The 24,736-nt window shown below is 52.6% G+C and overlaps 1 protein-coding gene across 2 annotated transcripts in view; it reads right to left on the bottom strand.

Annotated features, from left to right (window-relative positions):
• Positions 1 to 24,616, bottom strand: part of ZFHX2 (zinc finger homeobox 2) — a 33,361-nt gene extending 8,745 nt beyond the window's left edge. The window contains exons 1-7 of one of the 2 annotated variants that reach the window (XM_081506486.1): positions 18,376 to 18,840; positions 6,229 to 6,635; positions 4,546 to 5,682; positions 3,836 to 4,353; positions 3,028 to 3,271; positions 1,515 to 1,589; positions 1,018 to 1,076 (exon numbers count right to left, since the gene is read on the bottom strand). In XM_081506486.1, coding sequence (XP_081362612.1) covers positions 1,018 to 1,076; positions 1,515 to 1,589; positions 3,028 to 3,271; positions 3,836 to 4,353; positions 4,546 to 5,682; positions 6,229 to 6,586 — 2,391 coding nt within the window. In that variant the 5' untranslated portion in view covers positions 6,587 to 6,635; positions 18,376 to 18,840. Of the gene's footprint in view, positions 1 to 1,017; positions 1,077 to 1,514; positions 1,590 to 3,027; positions 3,272 to 3,835; positions 4,354 to 4,545; positions 6,636 to 18,375; positions 18,841 to 24,196 lie in introns of those variants that run through there. The other variant, XM_081506485.1, reaches the window with a different exon arrangement.
• Between the last annotated feature and the right edge of the window lie 120 nt (positions 24,617 to 24,736).

Raw genomic sequence — 24,736 nt, 5'->3', positions numbered from 1 at the left:
TCCCTTTTTAATGTAAACAAACACCACAGCTCCCCCAGTGGCCCAGGAGAATTCTGGCCTGGCTTGGCTGGCACATTCCTGTCCACACCTCCAGAGGGTGGGGCGGGGAGGCCCCTCTGCTTCCGCCTTAGTCACCTGACTGCCTGACCTCCAGCCTGCATTTCTGTCTTCCCGGCTCATTTCCTCCTGTTGCCAGTGCCATTGGTCCAGGACTGCACATCAGGGAGGGAATGGCCAGAAGGGAAGGGTATCCAGATGCTCAGCTTAATGCACTCAGGCCTGGGAGCAGACATCTTGAAGTCAGGACACAGGGGAGCTGAGGACATATGCTGTTACTGCAGTGTCTGCAGTCATAACACACACGGTGTGTGCGGTCCAGTGTGGAAAGCTGGGAGGCAGGGAGTGGCACCTCAAGACCAGAGGCTGGGGATCCCCATAGAGTCAACCTAAATTACCCTTGGGTCCTGCCTAGGTCAGGCATCCAGACTGGCAGAGCTTGCTGTCCGGATCACCTGGGTCAGTGGGTCAGTTCCTCTGCCCCAGGGAGGTGCCAGGGCAGTGCCACCCAGGGCTCTCTAAGAGGTGAACTTCACGTCTCATCTTTCTGCTCCCAACAGAAATAAAGAGCTGGGCAGCAGCTAATGTTTTATTTTTGCCTTTCTCTTTTCATTTCTTTACTTCTTTCCTCCCTCCATCTACTTCCAGTCTTTCCTCCCCTCAATACAGTTTCTTTCGTCACCTTTCCCTCAAATTCCCACCATCGCTTCCTGTTTGTTATCTCCGTTGTGCTCCACCCCTCAGGGTCAACTGTGCTCACATCTGTAACCAGACCTAGGTGCAATTTCAGAATTGTTGTGTTCAGAGTGACATGAGTCACAAGCATGACAAATTAAGTCTACCTTTGGTCTGAAATCCCTTGTCTGTAAAGATCTACTAATAAGTTCAGCCTTTAGAGTGTGAGCAGATCTCAGTAAAATCGGAGCCCCCCCAGCTCTTCCCCGTTACCCCAGTTCTGACCGTGGTCTGGTTGGCACTGTCTCCAGGAGGGCCAGTCTTGTTCTCTGCCTCTTCAGAAACTGAAGATGAAAAGAAAGATTCAGAGACTCTGACAGCCCTCCCTCTTCCTTTCACAGATCCCGGGCCCTTAAGATGGCCTGATTTGTAGCACAGGGCTTGCAAGGTAGAGGGTGGGCCCTGGGGAAAGGGAGAAAGAGTAGGAAACTACAGAACTGCACTCATGCAGGGAGCAGGGCTTGGCAGGGCTGACCCAGGCTGGCAGGGTGGCCAGAGGACGGAAGCACCAAGCTCTGTGGCTCCGCCTCCCTCCCTCTGATGAGCCATTTCTTTTGATCATGGTAGCTCCTTCTGCACAGGAGGCCTTGCTGGGTGTCTGGATTACCGAGAGGTTCCACGAGCACCTCAGAATGTATGAGAATTGCGGGGCGGGTGTGCGGGGGTGGGGGGGTGAGGAGGACAAGGGATGGAGGGAAAAATGGGCCAGATGAGCAACTCACCCAACTGTTCTGTCTTATTCTGGGCATCTTTCTCAGGGGTGGGTGGCCCAGCTAATAGGGTGACAGGAGTCTTCCCTGTGTAGGATGAAGGGAGAGTCAATTTAAAAGGATGAAGCACTACAGAAGGGAAGAAAAAGGGCAGAGAAAGCAGTACAAGCAGCCAGGCAATGAAGGAGAAGATGGGTAGATAAATCAGTAGGCAGGAGAAGACAAAAAAGCTGCCAAAAAGAAACAGAGAATGAGAGGCAAAATTACAGTGTTAAGATCGGTTACTGTTGTTTTAGTCGCTAAGTTGTAGCCTATTTTGTGACCCCTTGAACTGTTGCTTGCCAGACTCCTCTGTCCATGGGATTTCCCAGGCAAGAATACTGGAGTGGATTGCCATTTCCTTCTGCAGGGCCCAAGAAATCTTTGTGAGTCTAGCCCCAACACTTAAAGATGAGGGAACAAGCCCAGCAGTAGACAAAAACAAGACCAAACCCAGCTCCTTGTCTTGACTGATCCTGGAAGCAAGGGAGCCCAGAAATGTAGAGTGAGAGGCAGTGAAGTGGGAAGGTGAGGTTGAAGGGAAGCAGCTGCGGTGAGTAGGAGGCGGCAGGTCTGGCTGGGAAAGGAGATTACCACTCAAGCAAGAATTGACAGATGTGTAGGAATTTATTTTCGGTGGCGGCCTAATTAAAGTGTTAAAGTTCCTTAACTCCATTCAGCCCTGCGCCAGAATCGTTAGCTATTGATCTGGGCCCCTCCGGCACTTAACTCCAGCCAGCGTATTGGCAATTCAATTAGCACCAGTCAATGCTGCCTGTTCCTGGTTCTTGCTGCCTGTGCCCTCACCCTCACCCACCACCGGCCTTTGCAAAGCCCAGACGCCTGTGCCCACGTCTCATAGTCCCTTTTGGGCTCTTCTGCACTCCCTGGATCAGTGGTACCTGGCAGGCTGTTCCCAGTCTCTCTGGTACAACCTCAGCTGCTTAAGGGGGACCCTAAGCTCAGCCTTGGGGCTGAAGAGCTCCTCGGAGACAGGAAGAGGCTGGGGAGCTCATCAAGAGCGTCCCATCCTGCTGCCTTTGGGCCACGCCCCCAGCTCCCACCTCCCACCTCCTCCTGACCAGTCCTGGCCCAGCACAAAGCTATTGTTTTTCTGTTCTTCTCCCTTCTCCTTCCTAACCAGCTCCTGCCACGCACTGCCCCCCCCACTTCCCCCAGCACTGCCAGCACACCTGGTCACTACTCAGACTCACTGGGTGGTTCCTTCTCACCTCCCTCCCTGCTCTATTTCTCCACCCTGCAAAATCTCTGCTCTTCTCTTCCTTCTCCTCCAATAGCCTCTTGACCCCACTTCCCTTGGCTGCCCCAGTGTTCCTGAAAGCCAGTTTCAACACCCTTCATGGCACCTTTCTACTTGCTCTGGACTGCGCACAGACCCATTTCGCATCCCTGCGCCACTCTCTCTTGGGCCCCCTGCTCCCGCCCGGGCCGCCCTTCCCTTCCTCTCCTGTCCCCTCCTCCTCACCGTGAGGCCGGAGCTGCCCATGGCTGAAGCTCAGGATGCTCTGAAGAGCCGGGAGCCCCTCGTCAGCCATGGGGCCGCTCTGTAGCAGCTGCAGGCGCCGCTGGGCCTGGGCGTCACGGTGGGCAGGTGCCCGCAGGTGCTGCAGCACCGCCAGGCGGGAGGGCGTCTCCCAGGTGCACAGCAGGCAGCGGAACAGCCCCAGTTCTGGCCCTGCTGTCGCGGTCCCCTCCATCTCCAGCAGAAACTGAAAGCACGGAAAGAGGCTGCTCAGGCCCAGAAGGACGGACGCCCCTGGTTCCAGGGGGCTCCTTAGCTTCCCCCAGGGGAGCCTGCCCAGCAGCAGCACCCCCATGTCCCCTCCTCCCTTTTGAGCCCTTCTTTTCTTTCCTTTGGCCGCCTTAGTGTGACTGCTTTTGCTCCCCCGCCTCCCTTTCGTCCTCCCACCAATCCTGGATTCCCTCCTAGTGTACGAGTATCGGTTCTATCCTCTTGAACTCCTGGTGATGAGATGGACTGAGAAGACACGAGAACCCTCCCCCCTAGTCCCAAACACCAGAAAAGCTGAATAAAGGACTCGAGTCACCTGGGCAGAGTCCACTATCCTTTGTTCTCTTTCTCCACATCTGACTCCTAATAGCTATTACCCTGGTGCCCTTGCTTTTTTTCTCCAATTCTGCTCCCTTGGGTTTTTGCATCCCTTTCTCACTCTGCATCTCCTCACTCCATCCCAGTCCCCTTTTCCTCCTCTCTCTCCCCCAGGCTCTGCGCAGTGAACTTCAGATTCCAGACCTTCCTGCCCCACTCTCACCTTATAGATCTGGCTGTTCTCTTCATGGACCGCCCCCCGGGCATGTAGCTGCATCTTCTCCTTGCTGTTGGACTCAAAGTCACAGATGTTGCAGCGCAGGTGCAAGGTGGGGACAGAGCCATAAGGAGCCCCATCTCCCAGGGAAACTGGGGAGGGGGTGCCCATGGCCCCACCCCCCTCCCTCAGGTGGGCTGCCAGCTGGTACTTCTGAGCATGTTTGTCGGTCTTGAGGTGGAGTTGGAAGTTGGCCTTGAGCTGGGTGCCGTAGCAGCAGAGCTTGCAGCGGTGGGTATCACCGGCCACCTCCTTCCACTCGGCCTCTGGGAGGCTCCGGCCCATGCTGCAGTGGTAGAGCAGCAGCTCCAGACTGTCTGTGCTGAAGGCCTGGCACACCAGGCAGCGGAACACCTTCAGCGATGGGCTGTCGTCTGGGGGCGGCGAGGTGGGTAGCCCATCAGACAAGGCTCCCAGGAGCTGACTTTGAGGCAGGTGAGTGTCTGGGGAAGGGCTTCCAGGGGCTAGGGAACAGAGACAGGTTAGTGACCCCGGGAAGGAATGGGGCAGGATGGGCTTGCTGTGTGGCAATGGGAGGGGTGGGTGCTGAGGGAGCTGGCATTATCTAAGGGCGGGGGTGCTGGCCCTCAGAAGAAAGCAGGGAACCAAGTTTGGCCCTGGGGAAGGGAAAAGAGGAGAGCACCCAGGGAGCTTACCAGGTGCGGGGAACTTGCGGGCAGGCGCTCCAAGGTGGTGGAAGCCATTGAGAAGCAGCTGGGCTTCCAGGGGCTTGTCTGGCCTCAGCCCGGGGCCAGGCAACGGAGCCTGAGGCTGCCCTAGGGCCTGCTGTCCAAAGTACTGAAAGAGGTCAGGGGGGGTGGCAGGGGCAGCCCCTGCCTGGGGAGGGGGGCTGGGCCCCACCAGCCCGGGCGGCAGGCCCAGGGGCAGCCCCTGGTGGAGCATGAGGACGTTCTGCAGGTGCTTCTCAGAGGTCATGTGGATGCGCAGGTTGCGGGAGATGTTGGTCTCGTAGCTGCACACCTTGCACTGCCAGGACGACTTGGTCTTGGGCTCCTTGTCCCCTGCAGGGGGCGGGACCGCGGCTTCCTGGGGGCTCCCCTGGCCCCCGGGCCCGGCCTGGAAGCCCTGCAGGTTGGCCAGGTGCTTGTCAGACTGCATGTGGATGCTGAGGTTGCCCTTGGTGGTGGTGGAGTAGTTGCAGACCTCGCAGCGGTAGGGCTTGTAGCCGCAGTTGTAGCTCTCTCCCCGGGCGAGGCGGGGGTGGGCGCCCCCTGCACTACAGTAGCTGCAGTGACTGTTGCTCTCGGGGTGCTTCTCTCGCATGTGCACGTCCAGGGTCTGCTGGTACTTGTAGTGCCAGTTGCACTTGGGACACTTGAGCGTCTTACAAGAGTTGCGTGAGTGCAGCAGAGACATGTGGCTGGACAGGCTGAGGCCCTGGAAGGCTGCCGGGGCCAGGCTGTAGTCATCGGCCAGGCGATAGGGCTGGGCTGGGTCGCTGGGGTCTTCAGGGGAGCCCCCCAGGGCAGGGAGAGTGCCCCCCTCCTTCGAGGTGGGTGAGCTTTGGTTGAGTGGGGGGCAGAGCCCGCCATCCTCCTCGTGCCCCTCAGGGAACCAATCTGGCCCTGCCTCGCCTGCCAATGTTGGCGACTCTTTGGCTTGGGTTGGGCTGGGGTCCCAGGTGGCTGGAGTGGTCTGGGGGAAGGGTGGGCTGAGGGCCATGACTTCTTCCACGGGCAGGACGGGGGCCTGGGCTTCTGCCGCAGGGGGGCCGTTCTCGGTCTGGGCGGCGTTGGCGTCCGTGTTGGTGCTGCTGTGGTCAAGGGGTCTCTCTAAAGGGCGAGCAGGCGGTTTTGGTTCCAGGAAGCTCAGGAGGGCCATGCAGGCCTTGTCCCCTTCCTGGAGCACGGCTGGGTTGCCCAGCAGGCCCTGATGTTGAGCAGCGGTCAGCTTCACCCCATGAGACCGTGTATGACCCACAAAGGCCTGGAGCCTGCTGAAACCCAGGCGGCACAGGAGGCAGAGCCAGAAGAGCGCCCTGGGGTCTCCTCCCCTGCTCCCTATGGGGCCATCTTTGGGATCTCCGGGTGGGTTTGGAGCCAGCTGGTAGCTCCAGAAGGCTCCGTCCCTTCCCTCACAGGTGGCCGGAGATGGCGCTGAGGTATCGTGGGACAGAATTTGGTCAGAAGAGCTAAAGCCTTGGATTGGGTCAAAGCCATGTTGGATGTGAAGGGCAGTGAGGTGTACAGGGGGTGGGTGGGCAAGGAGGGGCAGGCTGGACTCTTCCTTGATGCCTGCCTCACCCCGGGGGAAGCCCTTTGGTAATGGGAGTTCACTGTCACCTGGCAGGAACAGCTTGGCCACTAGGCAGGCCTCACCTCCAGTTGTGAAGAATAAGTGGTCACTGAGGTCCACAGGAGGGAGCCCTCCCTCCTCCTCCTCCTGCTCCTTGTCCTCTTCCACCCTCAGGTCCTTTGGTGGGAAGCCACCACGGCCAGGCTCCTCTTGGGGCTCCCCTCTCTCCTTTGGTGGGATGAGGCCACAGCCTGACTCCAGGGGCTGCCCCCCTGCCTCTGAGGACCTCATGCTCTCAGAGGTGGAGGGGGCATCAGGGGGATCTTTGGTGACAGGATCAGAAGGGGTGCTAGGGGAGGAGGTGTCCGGAGGCAGGGACGGGGCATCATGCCCAGGGGAGGGGGTGGTGCCAGTGACAGAGGACAGGTTAAGGGTGGCCATGGCAGACGGAGGAGAGCTGGGGGTTCATTTCAGCGTGACAGCCAGGACCCTGTGGGGGAGACATGGAGAGAGAGGAGTAGTGAGGTGGCAGGGGAGACACCCAGCCAGGCAGCTGATTCTCCCAATATACTCCAGGCCCACCCTCTTCCCTTGGCACCATTCAAGTACCCATTTGCCAACTTGAAGCTTCATTAGTGTCTAATAGACTTCAGACTGAACATGTCCAAAATCAGAACTCTACTTCTGCCCAGAACTTGTTCCTCTCCATCTCTCCCATCTCAAAAATTGGTACCACCATTTATCTGGTTGCTTATGCTAAAAACCCAAAGTTTCCTCTCACCCCACCCACAGGCAGACAATTCAACAGTAACTTCTCAAGTGAGCATCTCAGTCCTCCATTCATCCTCCCCACGAGCACCACCTTGGCCAAAGCCACAGCTGTCTCTTTCCTGAACTAGTGCAAGAGACTCCACGTTGGCCTCCATTTCCACTACAGCCCCTCCTTCCACTCAGAATGACCTTTCATTTAATTATTTAATTCTCAACTATGACAAATGCCAAACATAGATAAAGATAGACCAAATATAAAGAATCCCTTCATTTTTACTGATCACCCAGCTTCAACAGTCTCCAAACTCGGGCCAATGTGGGTTTTTAAAAATTAATTAATTTATTTATTTGGCTGCACCAGCTCTTAGCTGCTGCATGCAGGATCTAGTTCCCTGACCAGGGATCGAAGCTGGGCCCCCTCCATTGGCAGCATGCAATCTTAGCCACTGGACCACCAGGGAAGTCCCTGTTTTGTTTTTTAACTGAAGTATAGTTGATTTACAATGTTGAGTCAGTCTCTGCTGTACAGTAAAGTTACTCAGCTATATATATATATACATTCTTTTTTTATATTCTCTTCCATTATGGTTTATCACAGGATACTGAATATAGTTCCCTGTGCTATACATTAGGATCTTGTTTACTCAGGGCCAATCTTGTTTCATCTGTATCATCAGGCAGTTCCCCTTTCCCTGTATTGTTTAAAAGCAAAATTCAGACATTATAATCACCTTTCAAAATGTAAATCATACTATATTTTGCTTACAACCCATCAGTGATTTCTCACTGCACTGAGAATAAAACCCAAACTCCACTCCCTGATCTACAAAAAGGCCTATTTGGTCTGGCACCTGCCTACTTCTGGCACATCTTTAATACTCTCCACCCCACCTGGCTGGTCAACACAAGCCCACTGACGTTCTTCGTTCCTCAGACACACCAAGTTCATTCCCACCTTAGCGGCTGGCCGGAGCTGTTGACTGCCTGCAGTGCTCTTCCCTCAGTCTCTGCCCAGTGGCTCCTTGTCATGTCTGCTTAAATAGCACCTCTTCCGACAGGCCTCCCCTCTCTACAGAAGCTAACACAGCCTGGGGGGTGTATTTTCTCCAGAGATCTATCACTACCTGATATTTCCTGGTTTCCTTATTTCTCCCTTCTAGAAACTAAGTTCCAGGAGAGCAGAAACTCTGCTTTATTGATTGTTCCATCATTGGTACCAAGAAAGATGCCTGCCACATAGCCATACATATCTGTTGAGGAGATAAACTCTAGAAAACACCCTCAGATTTTCTACACCCTGAAGAGGTAATTTCCCTAAGTCAAGATCCTCTTGCCAGAGAGGCCACAGTGAATTTCCTCTGGCCTGCAGACACCATGCTACCCTCAGATGCCTTCCAGTTCCATCTCTGGTCACAGGTGGGAGATTCTTGGCCAGTTGAAAGACAAAGGCTTGTATGAGATCATCCTCCTCCTCCTCCCCAGAGATTAAAAAAAAAGTAACAGTAATAATATTAAGCTGTCAAGGTACATATACTGTTAAATACTTTAATCAATTATCTCATTTAACTTCACAACAACTTTATTTTATGCGTGAGGCAACCAAGAAAGAGAGGCTGAATGAGCTGCTGACTGTCACGAAGTTCCAAGGTGAAACTAGAAAAGGACTGGTGGGGCGCAGAGCTAAACCCCAAAGCTGTGGCCTGGGCTCCACCCTCTACCGGGACTGGCCCTCAGACACAGTACTGGCAAAATGAGCCTCCAAATCTAGAAAGCAGGATTCCTGAGCTCCCTCCAGCTGACTAAAACTACCCAGCCCTGCACGCTACTCCCAACCTTTTTAATCTTGGTTCCCCTCCTCTAACTCACCAGTTTCCCACGCCTTACCATCCCATACCTCTCCCAGTGTCCCACGCGTCCTAACTCCTCTTTAGTTTGTAATATCAGCAGGTCCCTAATGATTAAACCTTTAGTGCTCAGGCCAGAGTGTTTCCAGGAAGTGGTGGGGCTGGTGGGGCTTCTCCCTGCTTGGACCTTACTCTCACCTTCAGATTCCTTGATTTGGAATGGGTCCTCCATCTGGCCCCAGTTAGCCTGGAAGCCTCCATTCCCACTTTACTCCTCCTCCTGGGGGACCAGCCAGGCGTGAAGTCAGAGTAGGAGCCATTAAGGAGCTCCACATGGGGCTGGCTCCGCATGCTAATGAAAATGCAAATCAGCACCTGGGCCAAGGATGGGGGGTTGGGGGGGTTGGAGAACTAACAGGGAAGTAAAGGAATTGGAAGGGGTGGGGGGGGTTGTTATCTTAGATAACCAGAAAGCAGAAGCCCTGAAGTTGTGGGGTAAAGGCATTCCTCCTATGGAATCCTTGGGGGGCAGGGAGAAGTGGGGGGATACATGTGCTGGACTGGAGGGCCTGATATTCCACTGTCACCCCCATAATGGGGGCTCACCTGCTAGGAAGGACCCAGACTTGGCAAAAGACGCTGAGGGCTGAACCTGGTGGGTGCCGTGTCCCTGCTGGCCCACCTCACATCCATCAGCAAATTCTCCCTAGCCCCAGACTCACAACTCTATATCACACTGAAGAGGAGGGCTAGGAAGGCCTAAGCCCCAAATCCTCTCTCCAAGCTTCTACTTCCAAGGACAGAATAAAGACACAGCTCATTCCTAGCTAGAAACCAAAGGAGCCTAGCTTTGGGCTAGCTAGTGGGTGAGACCTGGATCAGCGGAGGGAGGGTAGGTCTGCAGCTGTTTAAAATTGCAAATCTCTCCCCCACCTCCCCCTCCTCCTCAACAGGAAAGAATTTCAATTGCAAATTTATCTCTGCCTCAGTGCATCTCCGCCCCCCCATCTCCCCCTTTCTTCTCTGTGCTTCTCCCATCACCCACTATTTATTACAAATCTTTAACTGCAGCAATTATTTTTTTCACTTCTTTCCCTCCTTCCATTTTCCTCCGCCTCAATCTTTTCTTCTGCCTTTCTCTGAATCTGTGTCCCTTTCTTTGCCCTTCCTATCTTGACCTCAGTTCTCACTTCCTTCTGGAGATGTTGTTCAGTCTCTAAGTCATGTCTGACTCTTTGCCACCCCATGGACTGTAGCATGGAACCAGATAACAGGTCCCCACTCACCACCCCCAGGACCAGAGTCTTGTTCTCCTTCAGACCATGGCCATCCCTGCTGTGGTACCAGGCTTTCCTTAAGGGCATCTCCTCTCCCTCAGGGTCCATCTTAGCTGTGGGGCAAGGGAGAAGGCAAGCCCTCAAAGGTCTTGGCATTCCTGTGTATGGAGGACGGAAGGAGGAAGAGGGCAAATCAGGTGTAGGGTGGAGGTGGGGACAGTCAAAAGGAAGGACCTGGGTAGAGGCGAGGGCCTGTAAGGAGAGGGGTTAGGGGAGACAGAGCAGGCAGTGGCGGCGGTGTGATTAGAGCAGAGATTGATGTGAAGGGGCGCCACAGACGGCAGAGAGAGTCAATAAAACGAGAGGATCACATTAGAGGCGACAGAGAGAGCTTTAAATTACAAGGCTGCTGCCACCGAGGGGGATGGGAGGAGGCAGGCCTGGAGCCAAGGGAGGGTGGAGAGTTCTGAGGGTGTAGTCATCCCCGGAGATGAATCTTGCAGCTCCAAAATGCCCCTCAGTCTCCAGAGCTCCCTCGCTGCCCCTCCATCCCATCTCCTTCCCTAACGCTTCCTTCCCTCACAGGGTGGGGAGAGAGGGGAAGATGGAGAGGAAGCTATGGGAAACAGAAGAGACTGTTTTTGGTATTGCCTCTCTCTTCCTCTGTGCAGACCCCGGTCCCTGGCTGTTCCTCAAGGTGAGAAGGAAAGGATGGAGTGCTGCTTTCAAAGTTCGGGGCGGGGGCGCTAGCTGCCCTATCATGAGAATCTCTGAACAGATATTCCTCAATGGGAGGAGGGCACAGAAGCACCCTGTAAAGAGCTGGACAAGAATTCCTACTTCTTGATATGCCCTCACTGTTCAAGGGGGGCAGATACACTGTACTTAGAATGGGAAGAAGCCAGGGAACTTCCAGGAACCTTCAGTACAGCCTGTAGGACCTGAGAGCTACTGAAGAAGATGTTATGAGAGTGACAGAAAGCCTTGGATGTGAAGCGGAAAACTGCGAAGGGGGGCTCTGAGACCACACGAGGCAGAACAGACTTCAGAATCTGAGAATTACAGGAGCCAAAGGGACGAGGGCAAAGGAAGGACCAAAGAAGTGAGGCCTGAGGAAAGAATGTGCCCCTCACCAAGGGGCACTCCCTCTGGAGCTGAAGCCCCAGCAAGACCAGGACTCCCCTGGGCTGGAGCCCCCTCCCATCTCGTGCAGAGCTGGAGCGGAAAAGCAACAGGACTGCTCCCTAGTGGTTACAAAGGGAACATCACTAAGGAGGGGACAGGCCTGCCTGGTGATAGATGGGCTTTCTCCTCCCAGCTCCCCTCCTTTAAAAAACAAAGCCTCCTCTCCTTACTTTTCTTCAAATCCACTGGCAGGGCAAAGTCTTTCCCAGCAAAGTCAGCCAGAGGGCACCAGACACATTTGCTTACAATTTGCATACAGTGATTTCCAGTCAGAGCCCTCTAGACTTGTTTGCCTTTAACTTTTCAATTGTTCCATCTATTCTCTTTCCTTGGAGCCCATTTTGGGGAACTTTCCTTTCCTTTCTCTGAAACCCCTGACTCCTGGCTGCCCCCTCCACACTCACTTTGCCCCGCCTTTCTCTCCTTTTGGTTTCAACCTGTTGCTTTCAAGAGGCAGCCACAGAGGGAAGGGGAAGATGGGAGTCTGTGTGCCCACATTAGGGGGATCAGTTGGTAGCAACAGCAAATAAACTCTAACCAGATGAGATTTCTTTTCTAAGGCAGTGGAAGAACATGGGCTAAGGATTCATGCAGACCCAGGTTCAGTCCTGGCTGCTCCCACTCACCAGCTGTGCAACCTTGGTAAGTTACTTATCTAGTCTGTCTCCTCACCTGGAAACTCCCTGGCCCTCACTCTAAAGTGCTCACACAGAAGAAGTGTTCAGAGCTGGCTTCGTGTGGTTTGCTAAGCCTGAGTCTCTCCAGTGCATCTGTAGGATCACACAGTTGCACACACTGCTGTCCTTATCCGGCTTTTGTGAAGACTAGTGCAGGTAACATGGAAAAGTACCTGTACTGGTGTTCATCAGGTCAGTTCCTTTCCTTCTCTCTGGCTCTCCCTGCACTGCCCCCCATCCGACCCCACCTCTCCCCGAAGAGCTGGGCAAAGTGTATGCAGCTAGGCCGATGCTTTCCTTTGGCCTTGCCCCTTCTTGATCTGGCCTCTTCTTCTCATCTGTGCCCTTTAACCGAGGGCAGATTCTTTGGTGAGTCGGATTGCAGTCTAGTCTGCCCAGCAGCAGAGTTATTTCTCACAGGCCCTCTTGATTGCTGGGTCTAGATACACCGCATTATCCTGAACCAGAGACTGGAAGCTCTGCCCAGGTTCACACTTGGATCAAAACTCTTGTGGCTTCTCCCTGCATTAAAATTATCACTGCCTCTATCTCTAAAGCTCACCTTCTATGTTTAAAAAGAAAACAAACCAAAAAAAGGTATTCCTATTCCTCCATTTAAATTCTACCTATATCTTTTAGATCTCTCCCCAGCACCCCAACATTTAGGGAGTGCTTACTTTGTGCAAGAGAAGTTTTGTCCAAAAGAGAGAAAATAAGAACCGGCAGGGATTGGGGCAGGCAGGGAAAGGAGTATCAGAGAGAGTGAAGAAAGGGACAGCCAAGGCAGAGAAGAGGAGGGAGGGAAAAGAGAGGGAGAAGTAGGGAAGGGGCAGGGAGTTGGGTCTTGATCTGCACAGGTTAATACTGCAATCCGAGTCTCCTCAAGACCTCCCAGCTTTGGCATCATATTGGGCAGGGGCCTGTCCCCAGTGAGAAGGATGGGGCAAGGAGGTTATCTCTTACACTTTGCAAGATGCTGAAGGTGGGCAGAAGGGAACTGGGTAGGGTGTGAGGAGAAAGGAGAGGCTGAGAAGAAGAAGATGGGGGAGGGAGGGAGGAGACGGGGCTAAAAGGGAAGCTTACGCATTAAAACCACAAGCAGAGAGGGACATCCATGCACATTTGTATCACTTTGCTGAGATGTGCCGCAGCATGCCGGCTGCTGGAGTTGAGGATGTCCCAGAGAGAACACTGTGTCTCCCTCAGTGATGCTGCAAGTGTTAGGACAGCAGTGCGGAGCTGTGTGATCCTCAGGTGCACTGGAGAGACCCAGGTTTAGATAACTGCACCAAGTCAGCTCTGAACTCTTCTTCTGTATCAGCACTCCCCAGTGAGAGAACAGGGAACTGTACCCTTGAATTCAGATTCCGGATCCTGTCTGATCCTGGCATGGGGAACCTCTGTGAAAGATCTTTGATCTCCCTGAGCCTGAAAAGAATTACATGCAATTCTTCTAGAATTATTTGGAAGGATACCATTGTAAATGGCTGTGTATATAAAATCCTTCTCGTTCTTTGATTCTGCATGAACCCTTGTGATGGTAATGACTATTTAAATACTATTAAAACAACAACAACAAATAATATCTTTAAATGTTTATCATGTGTCAGGCACTGTGCTAAGCCCTCTGAAAGCATCACATCACCTAATCCGCCACTGCTGCTGCTGCTAAGTCGCTTCAGTTGTGTCCAACTCTGTGCGACTCCACAGACGGCAGCCCACCAGGCTCCCCTGTCCCTGGGATTCTCCAGGCAAGAACACTGGAGCGGGCAGCCACCACACTGTGGGACCGGAGAAGGCAATGGCACCCCACTCCAGTACTCTTGCCTGGAAAATCCCATGGACAGAGGAGCCTGGTAGACTGCAGTCCATGGGGTCGCTAAGAGTCAGACACGACTGAGCGACTTCACTTTCACTTTCAATACAGCTAGACATTCCCACTTACAAACATGGCAGCCGACTTAGATGGGTTATGTAATTTTCAAGGTCTCTTACTTGGAAAATAGAGTTGAGATTGGCCTCAGGTAGCCTGACTCCAGCACTCTGCTCTCGAGTTGATTTGTAAGCTTCTAAGCTTGGGCTGGTAAGTATTTTGAATGAGAGTCTGAATGTGCTACTCTGCCCTTGTGTGTGTTGCCTTGAGCATACGTGCTGTCACGCTCTTCTGTGAGCTTGTCACGACCTTCTCCTAGTTGTTACAGTAAGATGGGCCAGAACAGGCTGCTGCTTCGTGCACCTCCAGGAAGTGCTGTTCACACTGCTGTCTGTGCAGGGGCCCTGGCCATCCTGGGTCCATGTCTGTGTCTGTCTGGCTACTGGAGGTGAAATGGAGATAGCTACCAGATTTGTGATAAATTCTGAAAGTTTACACATGTGTATTCATAACAGTATATGAACTTCAGGGAAAAAAAAAAAACAACGGTATGGTATTATTTTAAAACAGCATCTAACATCAGACAGACCTGGAATCAAATTCTAGTTCTGTTCCCTATGATGTAAATGTCCTCAGGGTGGGTTGCTTGAAGCTTGTTTCTTCATAAATAGAATGGGGAATAGTTCCTTATAGAGTTGTGCCCATTGAGATGATCATTATTGAGACTGGCACTTTGTATGTGATCAATAAATGGGAACGACAATTGCTCATCCACCTAATTCCCTGAGTTGGGGTGTGTGTGTGTTTACTGCTTTCTGATCTTATGTGTGGCTGACGGCCTGGCTATAGTCCTGGCCGGGCACCTCTTCGGGGCTAGCGAAGGGGCTCCCCAGGCTCTCGGTTACACCCCCTGGGGCCCTGGGTTTCCCGTTCAAAGGTGCGGATGTCCTGTGCGGGTGTGCTGCCGCGTGCCTGTTTGTGCGCGGTGGCCCGGCTGGCGCGGGCGTGTTTGGGGTGGTGGTAATTACTGGGATGGCCCAGCCCTAATGAGTGTGATCTCGTTACACTCTCACCGCCTCTAATGGAGCTAACCTCATTTCACAGCCATTAGAGATGGAGATGAGGCCCCGCCCCCAGCCCCGCCAGCTGCAGCTCCCACAGCCCCGGCCACGTTCTTCCCCTCCGGCTCGCCATTTCCCCTCGCCACCGCTCCTCTCCCTCCCGGGCCTCTGCTCCTCCTTCCAGGCTTCCCTCTCCCTTTCCCCATTGTTCTTTTCCCTTCCCATCTTTCCGCGCTTCTCTCCCCTGCCCTCCGCTCCTCATTGCTGGCTTCCTTTACCCCTCCCTCTGCCTGCCCCCGGTCTGTCTGTCCTCGGCGTCTCCATCTCCCCGTCCCCTTCTCCGCTCCCCTTCCCCGCCCTTCCCTGCTTGCTGGCCCTCCCCTCCCCCACGGTGCCCGTCTGGCCAAAGGACAAATCTCAAGGGGAAACCAGCAAAGACAAACAAGGAGCAGTGACTTCATTATCGTCGTTAATTTGCCACTTCAGTTCCTCCCACAAGGGTCAAAGCCGGCACGGCTTGAACTCAGGACTGAGGCGGAGGCCCAGCCGGCCGCCTGCCTTTTCCGCCTTAAGCCTCTCCCACAGCCACTCGGCCTCCCTCCTCCTCTTGGCCTTCCATTTCTCTGCAGGGGGTCAGGCTCCGCGTTTTTCACTTCCGTTTCTCAGTCCTCGCAGCCTCAGCCTACCTCCCTCCTTCCTTTTTCATTTAAATTGTGGCCTTCCCTCCGGCTCTCCAGGCTCCAAGTCAGATGGTTTTTACCTTTCCTGTCCTATTCTGCCGGTTTCCCCTTTTCCCACTCTTCCCTGTCCTGCCTCCCTGTCTTGGCCTTCCTCAGTCTTCCCTTTTCCTAACCTCAAGCATACTCCTGTCCCTAAAGCACTGGGATTTATCTCTAGGTGTGAAGACCACATGGCCTGATGACCCTGGGAATGGGAGGAGGGAGGAGTCTGGTACAAGCAAGACAAGTGATACTGAAGGTGGAAATGGCTGGATTGAAAGGAAGACAACCGTAATGGGGGGATGACAGGCACCTGAGTCAAGGCAGGCGGCAGAATCTAGACTCAGAGACTCAAGACACACTAGGTCCCAGAGAAACCACCTTACCAAGACCGGAGAAAGAGGATGGGCCAGAGGGCTTTGGGGTAGGGGGTGGGAGGGTGTCACTGACCAAACAGGGAATGAAAAATCTAAGGATGGAAATGGTGTTCACCCCACCAGTTCCTCAGGGAAACAGTCTTAACACTCCCCTCCCACCCTCTGCCCTCCTCCACCCAGAAGCCAAATGACTGACAATTGACTCTTGACCTTTAGCCCAATCCCAGCCCCAAAGGGAGAAACTGAAGGTAGTTGGCTGTGACGGGAGGAGGCATGGCGGAAATGTCTACACATGAAGTAAACATTTCTTCACCCACCCCTGCCCTTCCAACTGCGCACTTCAACACGCTACACAGACATTGCATACGAATGCCCTCTTCTCCGGAGAAGGCGATGGCACCCCACTCCAGTACTCTTGCCTGGAAAATCCCATGGACGGAGGGGCCTGGTAGGCTACAGTCCATGGGGTCGCTAAGAGTCGGACATGACTGAGCGACTTCACTTTCACTTTTCCCTTTCATGCACTGGAGAAGGAAATGGCAACCCACTCCAGTATTCTTGCCTGGAGAATCCCAGGGATGGCGGAGCCTGGTGGGCTGCCGTCTATGGGGTCGCACAGAGTCGGACACGACTGAAGCGACTTAGCAGCAGCAGCAGCAGCCCTCTTCTCTCTGCAGAAACCACTCGCTACTTATGCCTTCTAATTACTCAGGCCCCAGTGCCATCATTGCTCCAGTGGGTGGCCCTGCTGTGATTCCCAACCTGGAACCTTGACCTCAGTGTAATCATGTATTCCTGCCCCAATACAGAGGCAGCTTCTATTCTCTCATTTGACTTTGAAAGAGATATTTTGAGGGGTGCCATGCTGTTTTGGGAGGGATTAGGAAAAGGTGTCTTCTTCCAAGTATGTACAGTGTGATGACAGGAGGACAGGTGGGTCTCAGCACTGTCACCTCTTAGCTGGGTACCCTAGCCAACTGGACACAGAGGCCCTGGTCTGCAAGTGTGCCTATAGGAGGGGGGCAGTGAGAGCCAATGGGATTACCTCAGGGTGCTGAAAGGCACCTCTAAATCCTTCACCCTATCTCACTGGCCTAGGGTGGAGGAGGGGTGGGCAGGCAGTCCCCTGGGGCTTTCCACAGAGAGGCAAGGGGCTCTGGAAAAGTGAGTGGTGGGATGACTGAGAAGCCAGAGAAGAAAGATGGAAAAATCAATGAAATGAGTTTCTAACGGTGAGGTAAAGGACCGCCGTGTCGACAGCCTGTCGCCTGCTGCAAAATATGAGCTGCCCAAGTCCATGGCAGCGGCTGACAGTGCATCCAGCCGCCACCGTCCTCGCTGAAGGCCCCCGCCCGCCAGACCCTTCTCCAGCTGCCCTGGCCATTCTTATTATAGACAGACTCTCCCTCAGGGCTCCCAGCTTGCGACCTCTCTTCCAGGGCTTCTTTCCTAGATTCCTTTGATCCATTCAGAGCATTTTTGACTCTTCACCATAGGCACAGGTTAAGTTATAATTCCTGATTGGGTGCATTCTTTCCCTCTACGGCTTCTGTGTTTAGCAGCCTGCTCACAGATCTCAGAGTTGTGATGAGCTGTGCATCTCTTGCCATCTCCTGTTTTACTCGATACCTCTAGACTCCAACAAGGCAATGCATAGTCAGACGTCAAGGCCATATCCCTCACAGGGCTTCTTACATCTAAGTCTGTGCCTCTTTCTGCCTTTTGGCCCACTTTGCCAACGCTGACTTCCTTGTAATTGCCTAAATTTGGACACGATTTTAGGTCTGTATTGATTTATGAACTCTATGGCTAGCATGTTTGTGTGCACACATGCATCTGTATTTATGTATTTACATATGCAGATTCCATTGTGGTTTCATGGACTGGGAATGGGGTGGGGTAAGGATGCTACTTCCACTTCAAATCTCCAACTCTGTCTTTAGAAACAACTCTCAACCTTTTCCGGAAACCACCTCCTTTCTCTAGCCTCATTTTCCTCCTGGGCTCCTAAGACTGTTCATTCATGTTTTCTCCCATGATCTCTGCAGACTCCCCAGATGAGCCCCTAGAATCAGCCCTGAATTCTTCTGAGTGTGCCCCTAACCCAGTGTCTCCTCTCTCCGCCTCAGGTTTCACAGGCACTTCTGGTAACTGCCCTCCAGTCCTTTCCTCCAGTGTCTGCTTTCTCAACTCACCCATTTATGCAGACTTAGGCCTGAGAGCTGGGGTGAAAGGAAGGTGGGCACCTCTTCCTTAGCCTCCTCTTATTTATTCACTCTCTTGATCAATAGATATTAAGCATCCCCTGTGTGACAAACATTGTGCTAGGTACTAGAAAACAATCAGAAACTAGACACAGGCAGCGCCTGCTCATATGGCTATCAGGACTAACCCTGGGTCTCTCACTGACAGCTTCTTTCAGAGTCCCCTCCAGCCCCCCTTTTACCTTCACAGCCAAGTTCCATTCAGGATCCTTCCTTTTTCTGTATCCCTGCTTCACACAGCTCTCACACGGCTCCTATCCCCTCTAATCTGCATTTTCAGCTTCGTGTCCATTCTTAAACCCAAAGCCCAAATCAAGCTTCATCTTACATTTTTAGTAACTCTCCTTCCTGCTCACAAAGCCCTTCTCCTTTCACATTCTGTAACTGCCAATTTCCACTCTCTTCCTTCTTTGCTTGTTTTTCAGTCCTACCATCCTGTCGTCAATGCTCCTGTCTCCTGAGATCCTTGCCTCTTGCTCCTGCAGGCTCTAGTGAACCTCAGGTGCCCACAAACAAGACTTCATTTAGAGCTAAGAATAGCTGCAGGGAGGCAAGGTCAAGCTACCAACCTAGGAATCCTACAGATTTGACTCTAGCCCTGGCCAATACGTGTACAGCTCCCTAGCAAAGCAGCAAGTTGTTCCTCTGTGGGTCTTAAGGTAACACCCGCTGCTCTGACATCATGGAGGGAGGAACCCTGTCAGGTTGCCAAGGCAACACCAGCAATTTATGACATCAGAGGCTGTAGGTCTTTGGTGCTCAGGGGCTAGAAAGATTCCAGTTCCTATCAGTTAAAGTAAATGGGAATTTCTAGGTTTTTTAAATCTCTGTGCTCACGTTGCCCTGGCTTGGGAATGAAATGCAAAGGCCTCCAAAGGTTAGTGAGGGATTTGGCCAACGGAATGAGCCAAATCTCTCCTTCTCTTCACCAGATATCTCTGCATTTCCTCTCTTCTCCTTTGGCATCTCTCTCTTTTGGGGATTCGCCCAGTGGTATTTCTGCTCTGCCTTTTTTCCAAATTGCCCCTCCTGCGGCGCTCTCTTTGCATCCATCATGCTGTGTCCTTCTCACACCAGAGGCATTTGTTTCCTTTGATACCTCATCCTCTCCTCTTCGCCTACCAAGCTCTGTGCAGCTCTGATCTGCTCCAGCAGTCCTCTTTTTGCCTTCCATTCCCCTTCTTTGTACCATACTCTTTTCCCACCTCATCTTATTCTTCAGTTCCTCCCTTCCCCCATCTTAACACTGTATTTATTCATTTCATATTGCTTTTTCTGTTGACCTTCCTCTTGAGAAATAGTCTATCCTTTCTCTCCCTGTCTCTTTCTGTAACATTATTAACTCATATTTTATTTCATTCTTCCAATTTTTCCTGAATCACCCCTTGATTCCTCCCCTGCCCCCAATCTGCATGAATTTTCTTCTCTTCCTTTGCGTGTTCCTCACATCATGCATTTCTCTACTCTGTGCATTTATTTCTCTCTTCTTCCTTTCTGTCGCTGTTCACCTATGAAATCTTCCATCTTCTGCCCATATCTACCTCCTCCTTTTACCCTTCAAGACCCTGAAGTCAAAAATAAAAAATAAAATAAATAAATAAATAAATAAAGACCCTGAAGTCTGGAAAAACAATGAGGAGCTTAAAACAAGGTAAACTCTCCCGACTCTTTATTCACCTTCCCCATTCTTTAGGCTGAATGAACTTGGCCCTTTGCATAAGATAGCTTCTGTCACACGGATGAAAACTGCCTCCTGAAGAATCACACTGAATCCAAATATGATAAGATCAAGGACCCAGGAAGAAGACAAATTAGAAAGTAGAGAAAAAGCCACCAGGGTCTAGAATGAACTGAAGGACAAGGGGCAACCAACCAGGGTGGTTGAGTCGCAGAGAACATCCCCTTACAAAATCAAAGTTGACAGTGAATGAACATAATGGCTCTGACTGATGAAGGGGTTATATGCCCCTGGAAGCCCATTAAATTGATTTCTTGGCCTGTTTATGTGCCTTCACAAACCATACTCCCCAACTCTCCCAGCCCCTTTGCTCCCTGGTACCTTCTGCTGCTGCAGTTAAAATGGTGAGTGAGAGGGTAAGAAATACAAGAAACTTAGGGTGACCAAAGAGAAAAGGTAGGAAGAGGGCAGATTACAGGAACAAAGGTGAAGAATAGGCAAAGGAGATCATGGGAGATGGGGATGGGGAAAAATGGGGGTGAAACGAAATGGGGAAAAGAAAAAAATATACAATGGTAAAGTGAGGGAAGGGAGGAAAATCAAGTCAGTGATGAAGAGGTATGTGGTGGGAAGCTCCTGGAGAGGCAGGTGGCACGCAGGAGACCAGCGGTGAGGTCCTGATGGGGGACACAAGCACATGGCAAAGGGGACAGTTAACGATGCTGGGAAGTTCCCAAGTTCCCTGGGTGAAGCTGGAAGACGAGGCCGTCCTGGCTACGCGGAAAGGGCACTTGAATCCTTGGGGGAGATACATCCATCCCTCCACTCTTCCAGGCCCCTGACCAGTGACTACCACAATCATCAATCATGACTGATAAGCAAACTCCAAGGCAGCCTGAAAAGGCCAGAGATATCCATTCAGACCCTGAAGGAAAGGGCACGGAGTCCTAGATGGGTAGACCAGTTAGGCAGCCAAGGTGTGACACATAGTGACAAGAACACACAGCGAGAGGATTGCCCGGATAGGAAGTCACATCCGGAGACAGTGACACACAGACAGACCCAGACGCAGAGATGGATGGGTGGGGAGGATGAGTGAGAATGGCAAAATCCAGAGGTAGGGACACATGGACAGAGATCGGCAGGGCAACAGGCGCAGCGTGGTCAAGTGCTCAATGATAGAGCTATTCAGAGAGAGGGACAGACAAGAGCGGATGAAGAGTTGGGGGGCCAGGAGAGGCACACTTCACCTTGAATAGGAGCAGTGGCCTCCCCTCACCTACTAGTCGCACCTTTCAAAAACCAAAAAGCAACAAACAACTCAACTTCAGGCAAAACCTAAAAATCAAAGATTAAGGGTATCCACCTCCCCTCCCACCCTCCCACCCGTGGCGAGCTTGCCCATCCATCAGCCCGCCTGCCTGCTAGCCGCCGTTCCTCGCCCATCCTGAGGCCGGCGGGGGGCCGCCGAGACCCCGGCCCCTCCAGACTGACAGCTCCGAGCCCCCACAGTCACCCGGCCTCCTCTTCCCTCCGGGATCTCCGCTCCCCGTACTGCTCGGCGCGACCCGTCTAGCCTCTCGTTACCCTCCGCCCGTCCGGCTGGCTCCTAGTCCAGCTTCGATGCCTTTCCGTTCCCCGCTTCTGCATCCACCCCAGCATCTCTCTCTTTGCCCTCTCCTTCCCTCCCACAACCCTGTCTCTCCTTCTCCTCAGGCTCTCGGTCTGTCCGTCTGTCGGTCTGGGTCCCCTCCCCCAGTCCCTTTCCGTCCCTCTCCGTGCCCTCCAGCGGCAGTCTCCGGGCGCCTCCTCTCCCCTCCGTCTCAAGCTTCCAAAGAGCAAGGAAGGGAAGAAGAGAGGGAGAGGAGAAAAAAAAAACACAACCAACCAACCAACCCAGGAGCATCGGAAATCGATGCACTTACTCCTCAGCTGGAAGCAGGGACGGGAGTCGAACCGCGGCCGCCGAGCAGCGCGAGGCGGGGAGGGGAGGGGGTGGCTCTTGGAAGGGACTTCTCCGCTGTGTTGATTCCTTTTTTCCCCTCCTCCTCCCTCCCTCCAGCGCTCACTCCGGGGCGTCGGGGACGGAGGTGGAAAAAATAAATAAATAAATTCACGGCGGTGAGGGAAGTGAAGGAAAATAATCAATGCTATTTGGCTGCGGCTGAAGTGTTTTCCCGGCTTCGTGAGGGGGTTTCCATTGATTCACCCTGGGCACTCGCTCGCTCCCTGCCTCCTCCTCCTTCTCGCCCTCCTCCTCCTCCTCCTCCTCCTCCTCCTCCTCCTCGCCCTCACTCCTCCGCCTCATTCAGTGGCTGGAGCCGAGGCGTCCCACACAATGGAATAATCAATACCCAGGCGCCCGGGGCGGCCCCACTGAGCAGGTGCAGCGGCCCGCCCGCCGCGGAGTACGCCGGGAGTTGTAGTCCGGCTGCCCCCGCCCCCGCCCGCCGGCCCTAGAGCTTGGTGTCGGCCTGCTTCACCAGACTGTAGGCGGGACCTATGACAGGCGGACTGCGGTGCCGGCCACCTGCTTGACTGTGGAGCCAGGTCCAAGCTGGTGCCTGCAAAGAGCATTTTAAACACCTTCCCGAGTTCTCCTCCTCTTTCTTCTGTCTATAGAAATATACATGTGTTTTGTTATTACTATTTTTTTTAATGGAGAAGGCAATGGCACCCCACTCCAGTACTCTTGCCTGGAAAATCCCATGGACGGAGGAGCCGGGTAGGCTACAGCCCATGGGGTCGCTAAGAGTCAGACACAACTGAGCGACTTCACTTTCACTTTTCCCTTTCATGCACTGGAGAAGGAAATGGCAACCCACTCCAGTATTCTTGCCTGGAGAATCCCAGGGACGGCAGAGGTGGTGGGCTGCCGTCTATGGGGTCGCACAGAGTCGGACACGACTGAAGCGACTTAGCAGCAGTAGCAGCAGCAGCATTTTTTTAAAAAAAAATCAGCTCTAGAGCAAGCCATGGCTTCTGCGAGCTTTCCAGAACCACCAGCGACCTCACTCTCTCTCTCTTTTTTTCCTCTCACTTTCACTCCCTTCTTCTTGCCTTATTAATTCCCCTCCCTTCCAGTTGGGCACTACAGAACTTTGTCTGCCGCAGCAATCACTCTGAGGCACCGGAGCTTCTGGCTCCTTCACGTGGTCACATAGTCCCCAGAGTTGGGTGCGGGTGGGGTGGGGAGAGGGGCTGGTTTTCAGTTTATCAGCTCACATAAACTCCGTTATATTCTAATAACTGCTGAAACTTACTGAGTGCTTAGGGACAGTACCAAGCACTTTTACATATATTAACTTATTTAATCTCCACAACTCGTCTCATTTTACAGTTAGGAAGGCCTGCATGTGTGCTCAGTCCTGTCTGATTCTTAGAGACTCCATGGACTACAGCCCACCAGGCTCCTCTGTCCATGGGATTTTCCAGGCAAGAATACTGGAGTGGGTTGCCATTTCCTCCTTCATGGGATCTTTCCAACCCAGGGATTGAACCTGTGTCTCTTGTGTCTCCTGCATCAGCAGGCACATTCTTTCCCCCTGGCACCAGAAACCAGGGCACAAACAATTAACTGGCCCAAGGTCACATGGCCAGTAAATGACCCAGCCAGGATTCAAATCCTGATGCTCAGACTCCAGAGCCCATACTAGCTGCTATAGCCTACTTCTATTAATAGAAAAAAAAAAAAAATCCTAGAGTTCACAAGAAAAAAGGAAGGAGAAAGAAACTAATATTTTCAATCTCTATGATATGACAGTTTGTCACTGAATCCTCACACTTACCTGTGAGGCAGCCCACATTTTATTAAAGACAAAACAGAGATTTCAGGAGGTGGAGTAGCTTTCCCAACGCCAAACACCAATAAAGTGAAGACCGGAGTTGACTCCGAGTCTGACTGACTTCGGAGTCTAATCTTTCTTTCTTCTTAAACTGCTGCCTCTGCCCTACTGGATTTGGACCCTATAACTCAAGGAAGAGATTAAGTCTTCTTCCTTTGGGCAACAAAACTTAAAAGCAAAGGACATACGAAAAGCAGGCCAGTGAAAGGAGTTAGGGGCTGGGGTCCCTCTCTTCTCTGCACACTGGTTCCTGTCATCGGGTGGTGGCGGGGGGCGGTGGAGATAAACATTCAAAACATGCCAGGTTCAATATGCCATGTCTGTAAACCAGTGTCCTCTGCACTGTACCTCCTATGAGTCACGTGTTTACAAAAACATACTGGGGAAAGGGTAAGTGTAAAGAACCTAGCCCTTCTCACCCATCATAGGAGGGAAGCCAGGAGTTGACAAGAACCACTGTTTCTGAGCAAGCTACCTTACCCCAAAAACCAGACGTACAGTAGATGCCTCCAGGTAATCATAATCCTGGGAGGGAGTAAGGAGAAGCAGCCTTCTCTATTTTGTCTCCCAAAGTAGTCAAAGGGCCATTCTCATGTCTTCCTATATTTTAAATGAATGCAAGTATTTCTCCTATTCCTGACAAAGCCTGCGGAGGGGCCACAAGGAACAGACAAACTCCTCAGTTTGGCAGGCAAAGCCTTTTCCAATCTGCTCAGCGGTATTTCCAGCTTCATCTCTTTTCCCTTAAACACTGGCCAGGTGCTCTCCAGCTTCTGGGTCTTTGCTCATGCTGTTTCTCTGTCCCCAGTCGTTGAAATCCCATCATGTCTTTAGTTTTCATCCAAAATATCATTTCCTCCTCTTACAGAAAGTGGTTGGGGGAGGGGGCTTCCCTGATGACCTAGTAGTTAGAATTCTAGCTTTCACTGCGGGAGGCTGGTGTTCAATTCCTGGCCGGGAAGGGAACTCAGATCCCTCAAGCTCCACACACACAAAAACAAGTCTCCCATCCACCGTTAT

Source organism: Giraffa tippelskirchi, chromosome 7, assembly GCF_054371585.1.
Source record: "Giraffa tippelskirchi isolate mGirTip1 chromosome 7, T2T-mGirTip1v1.2.pri, whole genome shotgun sequence".
NCBI classification, from domain to species: Eukaryota; Metazoa; Chordata; class Mammalia; order Artiodactyla; family Giraffidae; genus Giraffa; species Giraffa tippelskirchi.
The sequence above is the reverse complement of the archived record's forward strand: the minus strand, read 5'-3'. Positions and strand labels throughout refer to the sequence as shown.